The 24,208-nt window shown below is 35.7% G+C and overlaps 1 protein-coding gene across 1 annotated transcript; it reads right to left on the bottom strand.

Moving 5' to 3' along the window:
* Window positions 1–800: 800 nt before the first annotated feature.
* ATP6V1G3 (ATPase H+ transporting V1 subunit G3) lies at window positions 801–20,380 on the bottom strand. Its single transcript, XM_077775124.1, has 3 exons — window positions 20,289–20,380; window positions 7,668–7,768; window positions 801–1,015 (listed from the first exon to the last, which is right to left on the bottom strand). The coding sequence occupies exons 1-3, from the start codon at window positions 20,368–20,370 to the stop codon at window positions 842–844; spliced, it is 357 nt and encodes a 118-aa protein (XP_077631250.1). The 5' UTR covers window positions 20,371–20,380; the 3' UTR covers window positions 801–841.
* Between the last annotated feature and the right edge of the window lie 3,828 nt (window positions 20,381–24,208).

The raw sequence follows: 24,208 nt of genomic DNA, 5'->3' as shown, positions 1-24,208 counted from the left end.
CCATCCATCCATCCATCCATCATCTGCCTATTATCTATCTATCTATCTATCTATCTATCTATCTATCTATCTATCTATCATCTATCTTATTTTAGTGACAGAGAGAGAGTGTGAGCAGGGGAGAGGAGCAGTGGGAGAGAGAGATAATCTTAAGCAGGCTCCACACTCAGAGTAGAGCCTGAGGTGGGGCTCAATCCCACGACCCTGAGATCATGACCTGAGCTGACACTAACCACCCAGGCACCTATATCTATCTGTTTATCTATCTATCTATCTATCTATCTATCTATCTATCTATCTATCTATCATCTATCATCTATCTATTTTTCTATCATTTCTCTATCTATGATGCTCTTACTATTCTTTGAATTAGTGGTAACATCTTACTGGTTTCCTTATTAATGACTTAAATAAAATCCTTGACATCTGTTCATTTTATATCTGTATGAGATATAAATCTTCCTTTAAAAATGATCTTTTAACACCTACAACAAAGAAAAATATTTCTAAGTTACTAAGAAGAAGCATTTTTTTTAAACCTCATACTCACTAAAAAATGGCCAGGTTCATATTTTTCTGCCAAGTGTCAGAAAATATGTTGCTCTGCATGCTTGATTCACTTCATGTTAAATGACAAGTCATATCTATTACCAAGAAAGATATAACAACTTTTTGTTTGTTTGCTTTTAAATTCAGTGCTTATGTGTGAATTATGTCACATTGAAATCTGTGGATGTCTACTAAATTTAAGATTTACATTTCAAATTTCTTCATATAAACCAGAAACCATCAGCAACCAGTTGGCATACACATACCATTTATTGAGTAGTAGGGTGCACATTTAGTGGGTAGCTCTGTAGTTCACATGGATTCCTGGCTTCACATCACAAACAATGTTCAAAAGCTCTTTCAACACAATTTCCATGTACCTGGTGTAGCTTCCATTCAATTCTTTTATCTTCCTTAGTGTTTGCTCTTCTGCTTCTTCTGAGAGGTTACTTTGAGAGCCCATTACCTAACAAAATAAAACACAGAATTCACCACACTCTCCATGCTAAAATGTAGCTATTTTACTAGTTAAATTTGTTTGGGCCTATTTATTAATGAATATTCTAGGGTGTACACATTATATATTATTTTTCCATAACTTTCTCAGAGAATGAACATAATCACCAATACCATATGCGGGACGAATAAACTTTCCTAAAAAAGGAAAGGTGGCCATGGTCAATTACTTCTATTTCTAGACTGGCCTCCACACAGTACAAATTGGAGGCACATTCACAATCATCACCCATACTCAGAACTTTGTTCCTGTATTACATTTTTCATATATTTTTAAGAGTTGCAATTGAGTTCCTCTATCTTTCCCATTCCTTACTTTTCTGAATTAAAAGTCTGGAAAGTAAAGTTGAAAGACACCATTAAACTCATTTTGCTGGTTTTTAAAGAGCAAATAACTGGTTTGCCAATTTTTAAAATATATTATCTGAACTGATTAATTGTTGTCTTTCAGGAACATATAGTCGCAATATGCACAGTAGGATACTTTTACATGCATAGGTATCTCTTTTTGGATAATAGATATAATTTTGAAAATTTTAATATAAATTTAATTTCTTTCAAATTAAGATATACTTGTCCATTTACTTACATTATATATTTAGATACAGTTTAATATATCTTTCTATTTGTTCTTTTATTGGCAGTGGTTCCCAGTATTTTTATTTATTTCCAAGATATTTGACCAAAATATAATTTCACCAAAGGAGTTACTAATTTAGAGGGATTCTGCAATGAAATCCTTTGAAAAGTTATCCTTTGTAAACCAATCAACTCCTAATTTATCTCCTTTGTAAAGTCAACCTTTCTTAAACATGGTATTGTTAAGGCGACACAGCTGGTTTTTGTTTGTTTGTTTTTCTCTTCTGTGAATGTTTACACACAAGGAAGGTATACATTAAGTTCAATCTAAGAGAGGCCACTAATGATTGACTTCTACTTCAGGGTTTTTAGACTATTCTAAATTCTAGAGTTCGGATTATCTTTCTGGGTCCTAAACTTGAAATCAAACACAATTGAAAGCTATCAGGTTCAAGTTCTTTTCTGTTTATACACCACACAGTAAGGGCTTCCCAGTTCAAAGAAAATCATTTTAAGGAAATATAGCTTTTAGGACATCAAATAACTTTTATACAATAACATTTAGATAAGTGAGTATACAAGGAGTAGAGACATATGGACTGAATTTCTCTTGCTAGGTAGAAGTTTAAAAATGGAAGAGAACCATTTACAAAATAATTCTACCAAAATCATTTTTTTCCTCTAAATCTACCATATTAAGTGAGATTCTACCAAAGTAAAAAACTAAATCCTAAACATTGGATCCTAAATCCAATGTCTTAAATGAAATATTTAAAAGACAAGCTATTATAAAATTACTATCAATTTTTCTTTGCTGCAGTATTAAAATAGCTGTTATTAGGCTAGATTGCTGCACTATCCTGCAGGACTTTGGAAAAGTTTATTTCAACCTTAGGTTCTTTATTTCAGAGCTGTCCAATAGAAATGTGATATAACCCACAAAGCAAATCATACAAGTAATTTTAAATTTTATAGAGTCACATTAAAAAGGTAAAAAGACTGGGTAAAATTAATTTTCATAATATATATTTTTTGAGAGAGCATGTGTACACATGTGCACATACCCACCCACACTCTCCTCTCCCACACACATACACACACCTGTGTGAGTGGGGGAAGAGTGGAGGGAAAGGGAGACTCTAAAGCAGGCTCCACACTCCATGACCCTGGAATCATGACCTGAGACAAAATCAAGAGTTGGACACTCAACCAACTGAGCCACATGGGTGTCCCTACTAATATTTTTTATTTAACCAATTATATTCTTAATATTATTATTTTAATGTACAATCAATATAAAAATTATTCCATTGTTGTTTTTTATAAAGTTTTTGTAATCTGGTATGTATTTTATACTTACAGAACATCTTAATGTGGACTAACTGCATTTCAAGTGTTCATTAGCTGTATGTGAAGGAGCCACTCTTTTTTTGAAAATAGAATTTATTGTCAAATTAGCTCACATACAGTGTGTGCAGTGTGCTCTTGGCTTAGGGAGTAGATTCCCATGATTCATCGCTTACATATAACACCTAGTGTTCATCCCAACAAGTGCCCTCTTCATGCCCATCACCCTTTTTCTCCTCCCCCCCACTCCCCGCCCCATCAACCCTTAGTTTGCTCTCTGTATTTAAAAGTCTTGTATGGTTTGCCTCCCTCTTTGTTTTAAACTATTTTTTCCCCTTCCCTTCCCCAATGGTCTTCTGTTAAGTTTCTCAAATTCCACATATGAGTGAAAAGATATGATATCTGTCTTTCTCTGACTTATTTCACTTAGCATAATATCTTCCAGTTCCATCCATGTTGTTGCAAATGGTAATATTTCATTCCTTCTCATTGCCAACTAGTATTCTATTGTATAAATGAACCACATCTTTATCCATTCATCAGTTGGTGGACATTTGGGCTCTTTCCACAGTTTGGCTATCGTTGATAGCTCTGCTATAAACATTGGGGTGCATATGACTCTATGGATCACCACTCCTGTAGCCTTTGGATAAATTCCCAGTAATGCTATTGCTGGATCCTAGAGTAATTCTATTTTTAATTTTTTGAGGAACTTCCACACTGTTTTCCAGAGTGGCTGCACCAGTTTGCATTCCCACCAACAGTGCAAGAAGGTTCCCTTTTCTCCACATCTTTGCCAGCATCTGTTGTTTCTTGAGTTGTTAATTTTAGCCACTCTGACTGGCGTGAGGTGGTATCTCAATGTGGTTTTGATTTGTATTTTCCTGATGATGAGCGATGTTGAGCATCTTTTCATGTGTCTGTTAAGTGGCCACCCTTTCTGACAGTGTGGGTTTAATGCACAGATGGCAGCTACTACTCTTAATTGTGCTCCTAATGTGGTTTTCCAAAACAACATGATAGTTTTCTAGGAGGATTATAGGAGAGACAGTACGTAGCAAGGAGCTTAGCACTGAGTAACTAATCAGTAAATGTTAGTGATTATTATTATGATTTTTCACTGATTGTGTTGCTTATACTTCCTAATTTTTAAGCCATTATACACTTTCAGAAACATTGAAATGCTCTTAAAAAATAGCCCATAATCCCATGTCTATTTGAGTTTATGTGATGCACAGTAATTTGAGTTTCTACAGTTTTTTCTGTAGTTAGAAAAACTAACCATACACTATTTTATTTTCTTACTTTATTTTTTACTCTGTTTTTAATTCTTTTATAGTTAACATACAATGTCATATTAATTTCAGGTGTACAATAGTGTGATTCAACAATTCTATATATTACTCAGTGCTCACTAAGTGTCCTCTTAACCCCTTCACCTATTTCACACATCCCCCCATGCACATCCCCTTTGGCACCATATACTATTTTAGATGGCCTTCTTTGGAAAGAATTCCATACCTTTATATCTGCAGACAGTGTTGATTTAAACCATGCAGGAGAGTAAAGAAATTGACATAAGTTCCACAAAGGATCAGTGGTATCTTGTCCACTGATGTATTATAAATGCCTCAAACACCTCAAAGTAGATGCCCAATACGTATTTGTTGAATTGGATAGAACAATCAGAACTCTAGGCATTACAGAGAACTTATTACCTGTGTTCTATTGCTTTTGTTGGCAGAAGTCTGCTATCTGGATGTTTGGAACACTATAGAAATTAGAAGTTGATGATTGTGTGACATGGGGTGGTTCCTTTGGTCAAAGGTTACCCTTTAAGGACTTTTTGCTGTTAATTTTCAAAACTTCGATGTTGAGACTGATGCACATAGATTTACAGCTAAATGACTGATGGTGTTGGTGCAATCTTTCAACATTCAATACATTTCTTTATAAGTTGTTCAAATGTTCCTGTCTAAGAGAAAGCAGAAGTTCAGGTCCCACTATCATAAGCAAAACACCGTTTGGCATTCTCAATATATGGTTGCCTCAAGGAAACAAAATGTTTTCATGATATGAATTCAGGAAGAAAGATTAAAGATACAAAAATCATCAATATGCCACCAGGCGACCGTTTTCATTTCTTTGGTTTGGATTCATGGTCCTTCTAACTTCTGCTTGCATTAATAATAGGTTTAATGTTTCCACTGTGGTCCAGATTTCCTTTCAGCAATGTCATATCTTCTTTAGTAGAAGGTGTCTTATTCGGTAGCAGTGATGAGGAAGAGATAAATAAATCTTCAATAAAACAATATTTGTTGCTATACAACCAACATTGGGATACCTGCTTCTGTGGATACATCGGGGGAATTGAAACAACCCATATATTAACAAGAGCTCAGACGCAACTAAAAAAAGTAACATCGAGGTGTCTCACCCACAGCAGGCAGAAAACTGGCTTCTTGGTTCGCCTCCCAGACCTCCTACTCGCCCTGGGTTAATGATGATGAGATTTAACTGGAATAGCAATATGTCTGGCATATGGAGGTCATGCCAAGGAAAGAATATCTGTGCTAATGGTTTTACAATATGCTTGAAGTTAGCGGAGGCCTAAACATGTTGACCTTTTGATGTGAGCTTTTGATCAACTAGCTGTAAAATTGGCTTAGAGCTCTAATTATGAGCACAATGAGGAGTTTTAATTATTTTCCAAAACAGAGAACAAATATCCTGAACCAGACTTACATCTTATGAGATCCTTCTGAAGAAATAATATTTCAAGAGATTTAACCCAATTATTCTCTAAAATTACAGTCAGTTTTGTTATTACTTAAAAACAGAAATAAGTACATCAGAAATATCCTTCATAAAATAATAAATGCTGACTACTGTTAAGGATAACTATTTTCTCAGGTCCCAATATGTCATGGGTCATGAGAGAACTCAATAAGAAAGATAAAGGCACAGAAGAAATGTTAGTTACCCATTCTCTCAATGAATGTTTATTGTAGTTACTTTGGAGCAGACACTATTTCATTGTTGGGGAAAATAACAGAGAACAAAACATAGACCCTGTTGTTTTGGTGTTTATAGTTCAGAAAGAAGGACAGGCAATAAGTAATACATGTAAATATATAATATATCTAGTAGTGTTACATGATATGAATATAATGGAAAATTACTTTCTTTTCTAATGAAAGGCACAGTTTTAAATGAGGTGATCAGAAAGAAGAGCTAATGAATGAACAGAGATTGAAGAGGGATGAATATGTCCAAAAGATGATGATTTCAGGGAGCAAATACAGTCTGTGCAAAGGCACAGTTGTAGTTGTGTGTTCAATCTGCTTGAGGAAGAACAAGAGACCCATGTGGCCAAAAGAGAATAAGTGGAGACAAAGGTAATATAAAATGTTACAAATGACCAAAGCAGATACTGTTGCACATTGCTGAAAAGTGTTCTGGTATTTCCTTATGATTTCCTTTTCAATTGGCTGGTTTCTTTCAATAAATTTTTTCATAGAAATATAAAGAAATGCTTTTCCTTACACTAGCATTTTAAAAAATATCTGTGGCTCACAGAAAAAAGTGAGTGCATGACATTTTCAGAACTGAGAGGTTAGAGAGATACCCAATCACGGAGGGCTGTATACACTATAGATTTAGGATTTTATGATTCTTTTTTTAAAAGACAGATAAGAAGAATTTATTTGTGCTGAGCAGTCCATTTTATTCTAGGAAGGACTTTTTCTTTTAAGAAAAAGTCCCCTGGAAAAGTTTTTCCTACCATGGGATTCAATTTGCTCCATCCTCTACCAGCCCCACATCTACTCCCACTTTAAAAAGGTTGTAAATAAGGGGATTTCCAAAGTGCTTTTAGTTCATCTTTCAATATCAGGCTTTACTTATGTTTCTACAGGAGGAGGGAACCCTTATATCATATAAGCTTTAGTTGTAACACATGGAATTAAAAAAATTTTTTTAGTCCATATCGCAATAGAGAAAGGAAGATGTTGTTGGCCCTGAAAATTTCATGCACTTTCTTTTTAACTGTAAACCATAGATATTTTTTAAATGCTAGCGGAGGAAAAACCTTTTAAAAATATTTTCATGAAAGATTTGTCGAATGAAGCCAGACAATTGAAAAGGAAAGAATAAAAAAGTCCCAGAAGCTGCAACAATTTGCTGCATCTACAAATGACTTTGTCATTTGTCAATCTTGAATTTACCAAAGAGAGTTGACCTAACAGACTCATTCTATAATGGTGTGCAACACTGTTTATTGATTGTAGTGGTAAATATTAGTAGACAAAAAAATATGTTTTCTGAAGTGTTTTTCTTACTTAAATGTGTTCATCTGTGATACAAATAATACTTCAACCAGTCCCTTCAGTGTGAATATTTGAAAATATGATTTTTAATATGGAGTATACATTAGACATTAACTATTGATTGACACTTTATACAGCAAATCAAAAAGCTTTGAAAGTGAACATGTAAAATCAGTAATTCTGTAATGTATAAGATTTAGTTTGGTGTTCAGGCTTAGCTGAAGTTCAGTCTTAGCCTGAATCATTCTAGTGTATTTTCCCCCCTTGATATTCTGCATTATACTTCTTAAATACTAATGCATTATAATCTATGCTGTGTAGAAAAGCTGTGCTAACTTTCTTACTTACCTTAGATTGTTTCAGCCGAAACTCCTTATCTCTCTGCATTCTGTACTGGTTGGTTTCTGCCATGGCTTCCTCCTTAGCTTGTTTCAATCGCTTCTCTTTTCCTGAATATTAACAGTGACATAGAAGAAATGATTTTTTTAATCGACATGGAATTTCAACCTTGAATTCTAAAAAAATAAAATAGGTGAGATCTACATTGTTTTCTTGATAAATTTTTCTAAAATGGCAAGGTGCATTAAAGAACAATATTGAAAAATACCTTATTTTTTCAATTGGTTTTTATAGAATGTAGAAATGACAACTTTCTTTCACACTTACATGTTTAAATAAAATATCTGCCCATTTACTCACAGCAGTAACAACCAGAGAACAGATTTTAGCTGTCACTTATTCGAAAAGACATTATTTGGTCAGATTTTCTGTCCTGATTTGCTGCCAGGAATACTTCAGTCCACACCAACTGGATCCGATTTAACACTGGCAGATGTCCAAAAGCACTACAAACATGCAACTCAGACTCTATCAAACTGACTTACAATTTTTTAAAGCATTTTATTGGGAATTTTTTCTTAGCATTTGTTGACTCTAGAATGTCTGATTAAGCCCCGCAGCACATCAAAGTAGGTATTTTTTTTGTAGTAGCTTTCTCTTAGGGGGACTTGAAAGTGGCCGTAAAACCAATTGTTTTTAATGGTTAGGAGATTTAGTTAAATAGCTCTCTTTTCTTTTATTAAGAGCAAAGGTGTAAGCCTTAAGCCAGCAGACAGCAATGTAGATGAAAGTTTCAGATATATACAATGCTGCGCGGATCATTAGGTAGACACAGGACTTTTTTTTTTTTTTGACAGCCAGAGTAGATTTTGGGGGGTTATAGACTAATATTAATTGCTCCTATGCCCCCAGCACCTTCAGGGGGTTAGGTACTAATGCTTCGTGGCCTTTAAAACTTTAAAGAAACTCCAAACTGTATTAAATTTTTAAAATCTGAATCCATTGTCTTTCAATTTCAGTTTAATGTCTTCATTCTTTTGCTTATTTAACAGTTTCTCTGATAATGTCTCAAGCTTTTGTTTATGATTTTTGTCAACTGTTTGTTATATTGTGCAGATTTTGAATTAAGTAAGCGTTTTCTCATTGAGTAGCGTGAAAGAAAACCTTAACATAAACTTCTGTCGTCCACATCCGTGTTTTTATATGCCTTTATTTTTATACACCTCTGTAGCATTTGAGTGTAAATGGTTTCTAAAGGTCTCTCCCTGCTAAGCATGTGGTGCTTTGGTAGTTCCTGTACATATAGACAGAATAACGATAGATTTCCTGGGTTATACATTGACATGTGTCTCTTTTAATACCCATTGTTCTTGAATGAGACTGAGTAAGCCTCATGCAAGCAGACATTTAGCTCTGTCTTTACTCTCTAAAGAACCCAAGGTCTGGTGAAAATTAGTGCTCTTCTGATGCTTAAGGCTTAATGGAACATTAATAGCTCTGCTCACCTTTTTTGTACCTACTTAATGCTCATTACCATTTTGTGTCTATAGATCCCTTCATTCTCTGCATTTCTAACCATTTTGTGGCAACCAAACACTATTCATGGAACAAATGCACAATCTGTTGGTAGGCAAAACTATTCCCTGATCCCCAGTCTCCTTTCTTACCACTGCTGTCATTAACATTAGTACAAACATATATTTAATGTGTATTAACATTTTCTTGGTAATAATGGGTTGTAGGATACAGAGTCATTCATAAAACAAATTGCCTGAGACATGACTACTCTCCATGTTAATTACATAATATGTAAAAATATTGGTTTCAAAGTCACAATTCTGGTACATTAAAAAATAATAATAGTAATAGGAAAAGCTCTGAGTGCCCTACCCCTGAGTGGAATCCAGTGCTTTACCTAAAAGGCTATATATTAGCTCCATCACACAGTGACAGGCTCAGAGTGTGTCTGTGATTCCCCCGTCATGGCACCAGTCACCTGCTGGTTCTCATTCAATTAAATAGGAGAGCCACAGGGAAATTGCTGCTGGCACAGCCATTTTCTGGACAGACTCAGCAGCGGCCGCTGTGTGAGAGCCTGCATATGCTACACCTGATTTAATCCAGTGGAAGAAACTGGAGCCTAAAGCCTGCTGTTTCAGTAGAGGTGATGCAAAATGCATGCATCAAATCAACTTACATTAACCTCTAGCTTTCTTCTCTGCCTGTGTAGGAAGATTTCCAAATTTTAATATTATACCTTATCTTCTTAAGCATTAAAAATATGCTGGGACCCAAGAGGCATTTAGGTTTATATTCTTATTTCTCAATACTGTCTGTATGAAACATAAGGGTGACCATATGGGACAGTCCAGATTTTAAATATGACAATCAAATATTTGTTCCCTAACTTCCTACAAGGTCACACAGGCTTATCAGGCCAAATGTTTTAATGTTTGCTTTAAAAAATGTGGTTTTCTTATGCATCATGATTTTAAATACTTCTAAAGCAGGTGCTCCAGAGTGATACAAGAAAGGATGATTTTGATTTGTCCATCCATTATTCATTCATTGTTTATTGAACACCTACTATACATTCTGCATACAGCTACAAATAGAAGATAGAGAAATGCATATGGTATGGACCTTGCATAAATACAGTGTAATTTGGCAATGTGTATGTGGTGCTCTGGTTTCCAAGAAAAAAATACGAAATACATAAAATTGTGAAGAATACATGTAATCAACTATGAAAACAAGGGGACACATATTTCAGTTCTATTTGTTCCATGGCAGTTAAAAATCACAAATTTATGGAAATTTTCATTACTTAAATTCTAGATAACCTGTGCTTTCCATCCATCCTAATAGTCATGTTATGTCTTATGTTATTAGGGCAAGTAGGGGCACCTGGGTGGCTCAGTCGGTTAAGCGCCAGACTTTGGTGCAGGTCATGATCTCTTGGTCATGAGTTTGAGCCCTGTTTTGGGCTCTAGGTTGACAGCTCAGAGCCTGGAGCCTGCTTTGGATTCTGTGTCTCCTCTCTCTGCCCCTCTTCTGCTCATACTCTGTCTCTCTTGCTCTCAAAAATGAACAAAACATTAAATTTTTTAAAATTATGTTACCGGGACAAGTCAAATTATAAACGACTAGACCCGATTTGCAGAAGAGGCCTCAGAGGAAGCTGCCAGGTGAGGTCATGGGAGATTTCTGAGAAGATGATTGAGCTGACTTTTTAGGCAGGACAGCAATGGGGATGAATAGTTCATTTTGGAGATTAGAACAAAGCAGGAGACCCTTCCTAAGATAGTTTTGGACATTCTGTAAATGGCTGCACCTTAATAAAGCCATTCACTTTTTAGACATTGTGGCTGGCCATGCAAATATGTCTTACATTCAACATGCCCTTATTGAGATACTTTACAGGAAATTTTGTGGAAGGGAAAGATAGGGGGAAAGATGCTTGAATTGATTTCCAGGTGATTTGTAGGAAAAGAATTAAAAAATCAGTGTGGGCAGGTGAAAGTTAAACTCTATGTAAAAATAGGGGGTGCAATGTCAGGTATGGACTTTTCCCGGTTTTGTGGTTAGGAGAGGCCATGCAAATTGAAGGTCCCAAATGCGAATGAACCCTTGAGACACAGAGACCCTGTTATGTTGATTGGAATGTTACTTTTATTTTGGAATTTTTTTAAGGATGAGGATGATGGGATTTCTATTATTATTTCAGAAGAGATTCAAAATTCTATACAAGGCACACTGCAAGAAGATATTGGAAGCTTTGTAACCTTAAGTAACTTAATGCGTCTGAGTCTGAGTTTTCTCATCTATAAACAGATTTAATAACTTACTGCAATAAGTCATTAGATGTATTAGGAAAAAATGCTTGACAAAGAACAGCTATTTGATTATTTTTAATCATGGTTAGGAAAATGAGCCCAGTTTCTAGGGAACTTTGGTTGAGAACAAAGACAAGTTATATAATGCGAATTTGAGGAAAAGTACTCAGGCTGTGGCCGAAAAAGCCTCTGTAGGCCTCCCTGAGGACATCCAAGTGGAGGAATTTAGGACATCTGGACAGACAAGTTTGGGTCCAGAAGCAAGTTCTGAAAAGGAGACAGAGATCTACAGGGCAGTTGTCTGGGTTTCAACATGGTCTAGTCATAGCGGTGGGATTTGGACTAAAACCAAGGGCGGGTGTACAGAATGAGGAGAACAGACAGCAAAGGTCTCAGGCCGGGGGGCTGCCAACATTCAAGAGATGAGAAAAGGAAGAGGAACCTCAGGAGGAGCCTGAAAGTGCTCAGAGAAGTAGGGGAAATAAAAAAAAAAATTCAAGAAGGATGTGGCCAATAGTGTCGCTTACTACAGAGAATGGAAAAAAGCGACATTTAAGCAATGAATATTACTGAATATCCTCTGTGTACCACACACTGTTTCTAGATCTATAAATACAACAGTGAAAACCATAAACAGACCAGCTTTCTAGTCTCATGGAGCTTGTAATTTGAACATATGAGGGGAGATAGAAAACAAATAGTTTAGGGGCGCCTGGGTGGCTCAGTTGGCTGGGGGTCGACTTCAGCTCAGGTCACGATCTCACGGCTCCTGAGGTTGACCCCTGCTTTGGGCTCTGTGCTGACAGCTCAGAGCCTGGAGCCTGCTTCAAATTCCGTATGTCCCCGTCTCTCTGCCCTTCCCCCATTCTCTCTCGGTCACTCTCTCTCAAAAATAAATAAACATTAAAAATTTTTGAAAAAAAGGAAAAAAGAAAACAGACTTTATTATATTGTAGGGGTAGTAGGTGCTATGAAGAAGAAAGAAGGAACGTAAGGGATAGAGAGATAGTGGTAAGCCCTGTCTTTTGGATGAAGTGATATATAAACAGACCTGAAAGAATAAGACAATTAGCTATGCAACTATCTGAAGGGAAGAACATTCCAAGTAGAGGCAACAGCAGATGCAAAAACCTTGGGTATGTGACGTGCTCGAGAAGCAGCAAAAACACTATCTTGGCTGAAGAAAGGGAACAAGATGACTGAACTTTAGGAGATGATACCAGAGAGATAGTAGTGGTGGCAGGCCACATAGAGCTAATGGGTCATGAGAAAGCTTCTTTGGTCCTTGAGATGCTAAATCCATGAAGGTTATTTAGCAAAGGTGGGGCATCATACTGTATAGGATTTAAAAGGATTTCTTTGGCTGGTGTGGTGAGAATAGATTGTAGGGGCAAGAGAGTAACAATAATACCAGTTTGGAATCTATTGCAATATTTCAGATAAATGTTAACTATTGCTAGAAATGGTAAAGTAGCAGAGGAATTAGCAAGAAGTTGTATATACTTTGAAGCCAGAGTTGATAGATAAACATGAGAGACAGAGATAAGGCAATGATGACTCCAACATTTGATTTGGGGAATAGAGTCAAGAATGCAGTTTAACTGAGATGCCTAGTAAACAACTAGCAACAATGGAAAGAAGACTGATGTTTGCATTAATTTGGAGATTGAGGAAGCAACAAGGGCTGGAAACAGGAAGTTTAGGAATCATCATTCATGGAGCTGGTTTTTAAAGCCATGGGATTAGATGTGATCACATGACAGTATCTACAGAAATATAAGAAAACAGGCCCAAAATGGGATCTCATCTTTAGAGATTAGAAAGATGATAGAAAGCCAAACCGTGAAAGTGGTGTCCCAAGGTCAAATGAAGGAAAAATTTCGAACATGAAAAAGGGATCCCGTTGTGACTGAGATATTATTTAAAAAGGTTAACAATATTTGTGGTCTTGGCAAAGGGAGCTTTGGTGCAGTTATAGCGACAAAAGTCTGATTAAAGAGGGTATTATGCTAAGTGAAATCAGGCTGAGAAAGAAGAATACCATATGATTTTACTCATATGTAGAATCTAAAGAAAACACAAATGAATAAATAAACAAAAAGCAGAATTAGACCTATAAGTACAGAAAACAAAATCATGGTTGCCAGAGGGAAGCGCAGTTGGGGAGATTGGCAAAATGGATGAAGAGGAATGGGAGAGATAGGCTTCCGATTATGGAATGAATAAGTCACAGGAAAAAAGCACAGCATAAAGAATATAGTTAATGATATTGTACTAGCATTAAATGGTGACAGATTATAGCTACACTTGGAGTAAGCATAGCATAATGTTTAGAGAAGTTGAATCGCTATACTGCACGACTGAAACTAATGTAACGTTCTGTGTGAACTACACTCAAATAAAAAATTAATGAAAAAAGTGGGTTCAGGAGAAATTTGAATTTAAAAAGGTAGACACAAGGAATACAGGCAACTTTTTACAAAAGGGAACAAAGAAGATAAAGGCTCAAGACAGTCGGTCAAGTGGATCTGACAGTTAGAAGATGCTGTGAGTTGAACTGTGTCCTTCAAAAGGATATATTTATATCCTAACTTCCGGAAACTATGAAGGTGACCTTATTTGGAAATAAGGTCTTTGCAGATGTAATCAAGTTTAGATGAGGTCATACCGAATTAAGATGGGGCCTGCCTCTGATGCCTAGTGTCCTTAGAGGAGAGGGAAATTTGGACATTGAGATAACAAGGCACAGAGAAGACATATAAGGAGGAAGGTCTGTACTTACAGAAGCAATGATTAGAATGATGTGGCTCCAAACTAAGGAAGGTCAAGGATTATTGGCAATCACCAGAAGCTGGAAGAGAGGCATGACACAGATTCTCCCTTTGTGCCTCCAGAAGGGGCTAACCATGGCAGCACCTTGTGTTTGGACCTTCTGGCCTCCAGAACTGCAAGAGAATACATTTCTGGGTTTTTTTTTTTTTTTTTTTTTTGTAGTTTTTGTGTTTGTTTTTAGCCATCCTGTTTGTGGTAACAGTTACAGAGGCCCTAGGAAAATAATACAGGGGTGCACAAGAAATAGACTGAAGTGTCATTTGAGCACTGGAAGCAAAGCCAGGTGCCTGCGTGTGGCAGGAAGAATAGGCATCCAAGTGAATGAGCCACCTGACAAAAATATGCATGAACCTAACAGAGGCTACCTTGACTTGATGTGAAAACAGAGAGCACCTTGTGAATGTTTGGAGATTGCTATCTGTTACTAATAGCCATTTTTATTCTGTTGTGCAGAAGAAAAACAACAACAACCTTCCTTGGCTTTTGGGGATTTTTAATAGTATGATAAAATCAACCTGGTTCAAAGAATGTTATTCTTTTAATCACTTACTACAAACACTGGATAAAGTCCTGTCACCAGAAAAACAGAGAAGCAGACTTTCTTTGGTTACACAGTTACATATCTTTGCTTCCTTGGTGTTCTCTATGCAATTCTTTGTACTTGTATTTTCCTTATTAAAAAACAATCGCAAGTAGTTTTGGGTAGATTCTGGATTGAATATAACCGAATGGTAGTCCTGGATGAAAATGTTCTGTGGCTATTTAATATGACCCACTTGAAGAAATGAAAGTCCAATATACTTACAAATACCCCATTAGTCTGTGGACTGTTAAAAAAGGAGAAAAATATTTACAGGTCTACAAAACATACAAGACAGGGCCGTGAAATTCTAATATAGCAACTTTTATTTTATTAGTTTATTAAAATTCATGTCTTCATGAACCAAAGCATTCACTTGCATAGAGAAGAATTTATTAAATCAAATCAAGGTGCTTGTTTAAATAATTTGGAATATCTGCCTCTTTGGAAGCAAATAGGCAATTAGCTGATTTAAAAATATTTATGGTTGGTATCCTATAGATCCAATGTAAACGAATCTGCATTATCAAATTAGCTGATGTATCATCAAAGTATTGTCTTAACATTTATTTTGCACTAAAGTACACTTTAGTGTACTTCAGTGAGGTCCTCGTAGAAGATTGTCCTTCAGAGATCAATGGGACTCTATTATTTAGCTGTACTTTTTGACAGAATCTTTTTTATTAAATAGTGGAAGAATATTCGTAGCTAACATTTATGGAACACCTGCTATGTGCCAAGTTGTGTGAAGTCCTTTATACATACTAACTCAGGTAATCATGAAAATTCCATGAGGTAGATACTGTTATCTCCATTTTGAGGCCAGGGAAACTGAGACACAGAGGTAACCTGAGAGGTAAACTGAGGTTCAGAGGTAACCTGGCCACTTTACCCACCCAGTAGGAGGTAAAACTGAATTTGCCACCAGGCAGACCAGATCCAGAAAGCAAGCACTGACTACACCATCTTGAAAATTCTAGGCATGTCTTTAGCTTTTATTAAGATTATCTATTGCTTTTAGAACATTTTAAATATAACTACTTGTTTAGTTTTTCTCATATTCAGATTTGGACATTTACATTGTTTACCACATCTTCCGATCTGTATTCTATAATGCAAGTTGTAATTTTGAATTGAATCCAAACACTATTGTTGGCAGTTGCCAAAGTAGATAGACTGAGTGTTTATGCATGAGAAAACCTATGGTTTGGTTCGCCTTTGGGAATAACTGGGGATTATAGATTCTCTATGTGATGTTGAGTCATGTGCATTTGAGCATTTCATAAGAGTTCTAGAGTTTTCCGAGTTTGCAATGGGCATAAACAGAATAAATGCTGATCTCATAACGAGTCCTAACTGCAAGTAAAACTACCATATAATTCAGAGAAACACAAGTCTTTGTTCCTCCTATTGATGATGGTACCTTGAATTTCTAATCTAATTCTGATAGAAGTAGTTTAGTTGCCCATGCCTGGAGCTCTAGGGCAGGTCTGACATTCTGCTGTAAAAAATGTAAAGTGCCTTGGACCAGCACACTCACTTTTATGTTTTGATTAAGGAACAGTTTTTAAGGCAGAAGATGTTAACTTCAAATAAGATAAGTTAAAATAGTGCCAAACTACCGTGACCCCATCTAAATTTTATCAAACAACAAGGCTATTTTGCACATAAAAATTTCTGTGTCTTAACTGATAAATAAAATTTAGTCTGTAGTCAGTGAACAGAGGCTGATACCTGAGCTTTTCTAACCATCAACTCTCTAGTAGTTTCCCTCATTACAGGAAAAGCTCAGTCCAAGTTTCCCTCATTACAAGAAAAGCTAACTCAGAGCTAGTAGCAGTTGTAAAAAAAAAAAAAGAAAAGAAAAGAAAAGTAAAAGAAAAAGAAAAAAAAAAAAGAAGAAATCAGATTGTCCTATTCTTTTATTCTATTCTCTTTTTATTACTTATAGTAATACAAGTATACATATTATGTAAGTTAAAAATAAAAATAACTATTTTGATTATACTTATCTTAGGTATAGTCTTCTGATCCCTGAAACATCATGGCTATCTCTCTATCTCTCTATCTCTCTATCTCTCTATCTATCTATCTATCATCTATCTGTCATATATATGGCAAATATATATATCTGATATTTACATATATATCATATATATCTTGTATTTCTATTTTAAAAAGAGTCAAACTCAGAGATGCAGAAACATGAAAAAACCAGTGCTTTTTCTACTCTGTTGCCTCACATCCCAACTTTTTGAGTCTGCTCACCATCTTCACCCACATCAGCCCAGCCACAATGTTCTCTCCTGGCTGGTGAGTGTCTTGAGGGCAGGGACCTGTACATTTCATTTCCACAGACCTAACAGCCTTCAGGAGAATTCCTGATACATCAGGTCTACAAACCGTTATCCATATCCCTTAAGGCAAAGCAGCATTTATACCTTATATTGTATTATGTAACAACTTCACTGAGCTCCAAGGCAGTCCTTTTTAATGGAATATATTAATATTTTCACAGCATTATATATACATATACTACCTTATTAATCTTGCATGTTTCTAAAATGATTAACAGGTGAATTGCCATTGTTATTTTCCCCCTCTCCATCCTTCCTTCTTTCGCTTTTTCTCTCTTTTTCTTTTTTTTAAAATATATATTAAGGGGTCCTCCATGTGCAAATTTCTGAGATGCTTCCAAATAAATGGATTTAAGAAAGAGAAAGTGATCCTAGACTTCCCACAATGGTGTTCACTATTGTGATGTATGTACTCTCTTCTGAAACTATTCTGTCAGATTTTCAAATGAATTGCTTTTTGGAAAAAAAAGTGAAATATATAGGTTTATAAAAATGATGGCTATCTGTACCTCTCATGGCATTATTCCTTTCTCCTTTTTATGTTCATTTATGCATTTGTCTCACTAGAATTGTTTAAGGAAGAGCTTAGTCTACTCATTAGTGTATATCTCAAAGTGGCCTGGAAATAGTAGGCACTCAATAAATACTTGCTAAATTAAATAAATTAATAAATTACAAAACTAGTAATATGAGAAAAGTTACAAAATACTAGGTACAAAAGGTAGTATTTCATTTGCTACAGAATTCTTAAGAAGTCAAGACGATGGGAGCTGTAATTGAAGTTGTAACCATAAACTGTTACCCACTGACATCTATGTAAGAAAACAGCTTCTAACTGGTGAAAACAGTCCTTAAAGCCTACGCTTTTTGAGGCAAAGAAGACAGACTGACATTCTTTGTAAAATATAGAGGGAGGTTTGTTGTGGAAATAACACTAGAAAAAACATTTTCCAAAATGTTTTATGGCCTGAATACTTACGATTACGGGTTGCATATTGGCTTGGATATTTATTACTGAAGACCAAGGGAAAAAGTTCACAGGTACTTCAAGTTACTGGTGAATACAATGAATGTTTTGTATCAAAATAAGATAATATGTAGTTTACAGTAGTGCCTTCTGGAGAAAGATTGTCCAAGAACAACATATTTGCTAGCAGAAAGACAAACAAGGTTGGGTTTTATTTTTGCTATGAAATCTGTGTCTAGATAGTTTTGAATGGTCCTTTTCTTGAAACAATTTACATGATTCACAAAATCTTTCTTCTCCAACGGCTTTGCAAAAGGACACACAATTGGCAAAAAGCCACCGAATCATATGAGAGTATTAATGTGCTCAATATTGCAATTTTGTTTTTTCCATACCAAGGAAGCAAAGGTAATGCAATTATAACATCTTAAAAATAAATTGGTCTTCTGTTCTGGAGGTTCTGAATGTGGTTAAAGAAATTTGAATAAAAGATAAGGAAGTTTTCTACGCTGCTTCAATCAGCAGGTCCTGGACTGCTTTGTTTTCTATAAAATTACTCTACATTCATACCATTTTGCAGTCATTTATTTGCATGGTTTGTTATAGAAAAAGAAATGGAGAAGTAGGTAAAGTTAGTCTTAAGTTTTTCTCCTTCCTTTTCTTTTAGAGCACCTTCCACATGAAGACCTTCTTTTGCTGCTGCTGGTATTTACATTGCCGACCGCTTAAGAGATAACTTAAGAAAGAAAAATGATTTTACCTGTGATCAAAAATCCCCCGTGGAATGAGTACTGATTCACTCTTGGTTTCCTCTCTTGGATTATAACGTACTGTTCCCTCATCTCATTCCATACATTTAAACAAGCTTTTGTCACTACCTATTCTATTTCTATCACTATATTCATCCAAAGAGTTATATGAGCAGCATTTTTAAGATGTGGCCACTTCTTGCTGAATTTTGAATCTAATTGCAGGGGCAAGCAAGACATGTCATTAGGAAAAAGGTAAATGACACAAATCATTATAGAATAAATAAATAGATTAAATAATAATGTGCTATGAAATAGGATAGTGGAAAAAGTATAGGTCTTAGCCCTAAATTCGAGTTGTTCATTGACATGTTAGTTTATTCATTATGAAAATTATGTAAATTTTGTATAGTACAGTTGTTAAGATCTTTGGTTGGGGATCAGACTCCAAGTCTCTTCTATACCATTTGTGTTATGTGTGACCTTGGGCAAGTTGCATAATTTATCTGAGCATCATTTTTCCTCTTTGCAAAAGCAGTTGGTGTGAGTAAATAAAATAAGAATTAAGCATGGTGCCTGTACAATACTTTCTATTTTTAAAATATGACCTTTGGCAAATGATGAACTCTCAGTTTCTACATACGTAACATGGAAATAATAGTAACATCTCATTCACATGGTTGTGGTGAATATCAAAGAGCATAGGAAGGGGATTGACATTTATTGAGAACATTCTGTACTGATATATAGATGCATGACTAAATAAAAAGTTAGAAAATGAGAGTAAAATGGAAATATTTTTAAAATATTGGCAATTAAAAGCCATGAAAAGAGGGATGGGAATGAGGTATTAACTGCTACTGTCACAATTTTACAGAAACGGAAACTGATGCTTCAGAGGGTAAGTAACTTGCTTAGGTTACTAAGCAAGGTCACTAGTAGGTAGCTTCAGTCTGGAAGTTGTCTATCTCTTAACCATTTCACAATATTGAGAAACTGAGGCGTGGCAACATTAAGGAAGTTGCAGAGACAAGGTTCAAGGCCTCCTCGTAAACTCAATGTTCATTATCATTTCATCTACCACATGACCTCTCTGAAGGATCTGAGTTAGAGAACTTTGTCCCCTTGATAGCCATGGGGACATATGACTGGGTAGTTTCAGTGAACTGGCTAAGGTTTCTGAGGGAGTGATGGAAACATGATTTGAACCAGAGTCTGTCTGCCCCTAAAGGTCCATGCTCATTTCACTGCACCTGCCTCAATCGTTTTGTGACAAATCCCTCAGAAGTCAGACAGAATAGAGACTTACTCTTCTTGGCTTCCTCTAGCTTGTCCTTAGCCCTTTTTTCTGCCTGAAGGAGCTGGTGGATCCCCTGAGACTGGCTGGTCATGGCAGCTTGCTTTGAGTTAGGTGGCTTCTGTGAAACCTGGGAAGTGGCAGATCTATTTATCCTTTAAGAAATCACCACATAACTTAGATTGTTGTGTCAACAGTGAGTTCTAAACACAAGTGTTTGTTCCAAAACGGCCTGATTGGGCCAGATAGCTGGGCTCCAAGGAGAGCCCAAGGGTGAAATCCAGAAAAACAAGTTGTCAAAATGAGGAAGCTGAAAACTTGTCATTTCAGCGAACTTCAGTTTTCTATATGAAATGAGATTTTAATGGGGTATTGAGTCTATTTATAAAAAAATGAGTAAGATAACTTTTGGAAGATTAGCTACCTTCTTCCAAGCAATAATGACTCATTTACAAAATTTTTCTTTCAAGTTGCAAGACCTTTCTTTGTTCTTGTCCTTGAAGTTCTGGTTTTAGAGGTTTTTTTTTTTTTAGTTGTTTCTAGGGATTCAGTTATCTGTTTGGGGCAAATTTTTTAACTTTTTGCTGAGAAGGAGATTTCCTGGCTTTGTGCACACAAAATAGACTAGGAATCTATTCTTTTCTTTTTGTAGGCCTCAAGTGATTGGAATAAAAAGATTTCTTTAGGACTCTGAGTTGTTTTTTAGTAATGTTATATGCTAGAGTTTCAGGGAGATCTCAGTGTGGTGACAAAATCAATATAAAAGGAAATTATAACTGTAGGTTTTGAGGTTAAAGTAATCTAAACATGCATTTTATATTACTCGGTGCTTATACTGGGTGGTGTCCTAACATAGTAAGTACAGTGAAATCCACCTGGATTTGATTCAATCCAGTAGTTATTGGGACAAGTGAGAATGTTGATCAAAGTGGAAAATAATAAAATATCATTTATATGTATCTAAAATCGTTATATAAAATGAAAAGCGAATATTTTGACTTATGGCCAAGGTTTTTCCCCCCCTAAAATGGTCTGCAAAATTGGAATTTCACACATTATTACTTCCATTAACTATGCCTCACTTATAAACACCAGGTCGAATTCTTTCAATAGGTGCATGGATTTAAAAATGATTGTAAAATAATCTGAGAGCTGAATCTTTTAAGGAAAGCTTTAACAATAACTTTCCCCTAATAGTTTAGGGTTATCTCATTGTCCATGCCTGTAGCACAATGTTATGTGTATGCCATTTTAAGCAAATCATTCTGAAAGGAACAGCTTTTGTTCATGGGAATGCCTTTCTCTTTGCATTTATATTTAATCAGTTTATAAAATTTAATTTAAAAAGTTTTTATGTCTTTATTTTATCTTGGGAGACAGAAAGAATGTGAGTGGGGGGAGACACAGAGAAAGAGGGGGAGACACAGAATCTAAAGGCAGCTTGAAGCTCTGAGCTGTCAGCACAGAGCCCGACGTGCAACTTGAACTCATGTACTGTGAGATCATCACCTGAGCTGAAGTTGGATGCTTAACTGACTGAGCCACCAGTCATCCCTAAAACTTAATTTTCATTGCCCAATTACAATGATTGGTATAGCTGGAATAAACAGATATGTGAACACGTGGGCCCTGGTAAACATATTTCAACTCATAGGAGCAGATGTGAAGACAAATTGAAGTTCATTAGCTTCAGGTTGGGCTTGACTTTGGCATCAGTTAGTATTCTTTTAATGAGAAGGGAGGTTTTCAGTGACTTCTGTGAATGGTTGAGTGGCAATTTGGAGAAGAAACTTGATTTAATTTTGTAGCAACAGTATTTATTAACTATTTCCTGTATGCATCTCCCTGAATGAGGGCCAATCTTGAATTACTGAGAAATGATATTTCAGATGGAGTGAGATTACTGGAAGTGGAGTTAGGTAGGAAGGATTTTGTGAGAAAGATAATCCTTCATCCTTCATCAGATGTAGGAAACTACAATGTCTCCTAAAAGCTTGAAGATACAGATACGACTGTCCTAATCTGAACAAGGTACTTAATTAAATTCTCACCAGCAAAAGCTCCCCAAGTCCACAATGAACACCTTTCTGGCCTAATTCTGTTCCTTTCCAGGGTGCTTAAGTTTTTTCATTAGAATCAGTTTGCAGAAATATCATATCTGGTATCTATGTCCGGAGAAATGTTATTCAGCCTTATCTTAAGTCATCTTAGAGGACATTATACTTCCAGATATCTACTTAGAACTGAAAATAAATATTATGTGAAATGCAAGACACGTAACACAACTTTCCGTCACTACCACCAAGTAATGTACATCTATGATTCCCATTGGGTCTAATTGAACTACTAGCAAATTCAAACACTTGTAACTCAACAATACATTGATTAAATTTTAATCTGAAAGGGGTGCCTAGGAAGCTCAGTAGGTTAAGCATTGAACTCTTGATTTCAACTCAGGTCATGATTTTATGGTCATGGGAATAAGACCCAGGCCAGGCTCCACACTGAGCATAGAGCCTGCTTAAGATTCTCTCCCTCCTTCTCCCTTTGCCCTCCCCCCACCTGTGTGCACATGAACTCTATCTCTCAAAAAATAATAAAAAAAATTTTTAGTCTGACAAAGTTCTCATACTCCTATCAGAATCCTGCATATAATGTCAGATAGCAGTCATGACAACTTGCAGCTAATACAATAATATTGTTAGACCCCTTCTGAATATCTGTTATGCTTAGTGAGTATATCAATGGCAGAAAATTTTAATCGTATTTTCCTTACGATCAAAACACATTGTTTTTAATTTTAAGGTGGATGGTTTTCTTCTTCTATTTAATGGAAAGGTCCTTTCTCGGCACAGGAATATAGACAGGACATTGCATAATCTCTCTTGACAAAAAGATGTAAATATTGGAATATGTGAGAGTCTCTACTTAGGAGTTAAAGATTTAGGGCATAACTCAAAGTAGGGAGTTAGAATGGATTCTGTTTTCTCCTGACTCACAAAGGATTGCCCTCCTGGTGAAAAGGAGGGGTGGAAAAAATCACCTATAAGGGAAAAATGGAAAGGAAGCTACTTTTCTCAGTCTGGGCTCTGGGTGGAAAAAAAAAAGTAAAAATGTGTGGGTTTGAAATTATATTACCAGGGTCTTCCATAGAGATAAAGCCATCCTGAACAGAAGTTTACAATCTGAACCAAGTGAAAAGGTGAAGTCCAGGAGACGTGGGCACTATAGTGGTAGATATAGCCAGATGCCTGGCAGCGGAATTTAAACTGTCTCATGCAAGCAATGGGTTATTTTTTTTTATCAGATTTATGTACTGTGTTATTATTATATTATTATCACATCTCATTAACTTACTATAATTGAATTATTTCCATTTTTAAAGCAAAACTAATTCCTGATATGTTTATTTATTGATAAAATTTATACTTTAAGGATAATCATATTTTGAAAAAATTTATCTGCTAATGACCTGGGTTTTGGAATTTTGCTTTTAAGATTTTGTAGCACTGAGGTATCAGTGGACAAGCATTTCTTTTTCTATTCACTAATAAAATACAACTATGTTTCAAAACTGGGTGTAATATTTTACAATTTATAATTCATACTTCCATACATTATCTCATTTGATTGTCACAGTAGCACTGATCATGGATACTGTTATCACATATCATATTCACTTTATCAATAAAGAGATTAGAGCTTCTATCAAATAAGCAAGACTAATGATTGAGAAACTTTGGCTCAGAGAGTATGAAAAACAGGCCCAACGTCAGGTAGTTCGTTAGTGAAAGGACCAAAGTGACATCAGGTCAACCATCTTCCTGCGGCATGATGCTCGATGCTCTTTCTCTTCTCAGGAAATATTTACTTCCATATTTCATTTTTCTTGATGAAAAATATAAACAGGTAATAAGGAATATCTATTGACT

This window comes from Crocuta crocuta, unplaced genomic scaffold (genome assembly GCF_008692635.1).
Source record: "Crocuta crocuta isolate KB4526 unplaced genomic scaffold, BGI_CrCroc_1.0 scaffold207, whole genome shotgun sequence".
Lineage (NCBI taxonomy): Eukaryota > Metazoa > Chordata > Mammalia > Carnivora > Hyaenidae > Crocuta > Crocuta crocuta.
This window is presented reverse-complemented; position numbering and strand designations above follow the sequence as displayed.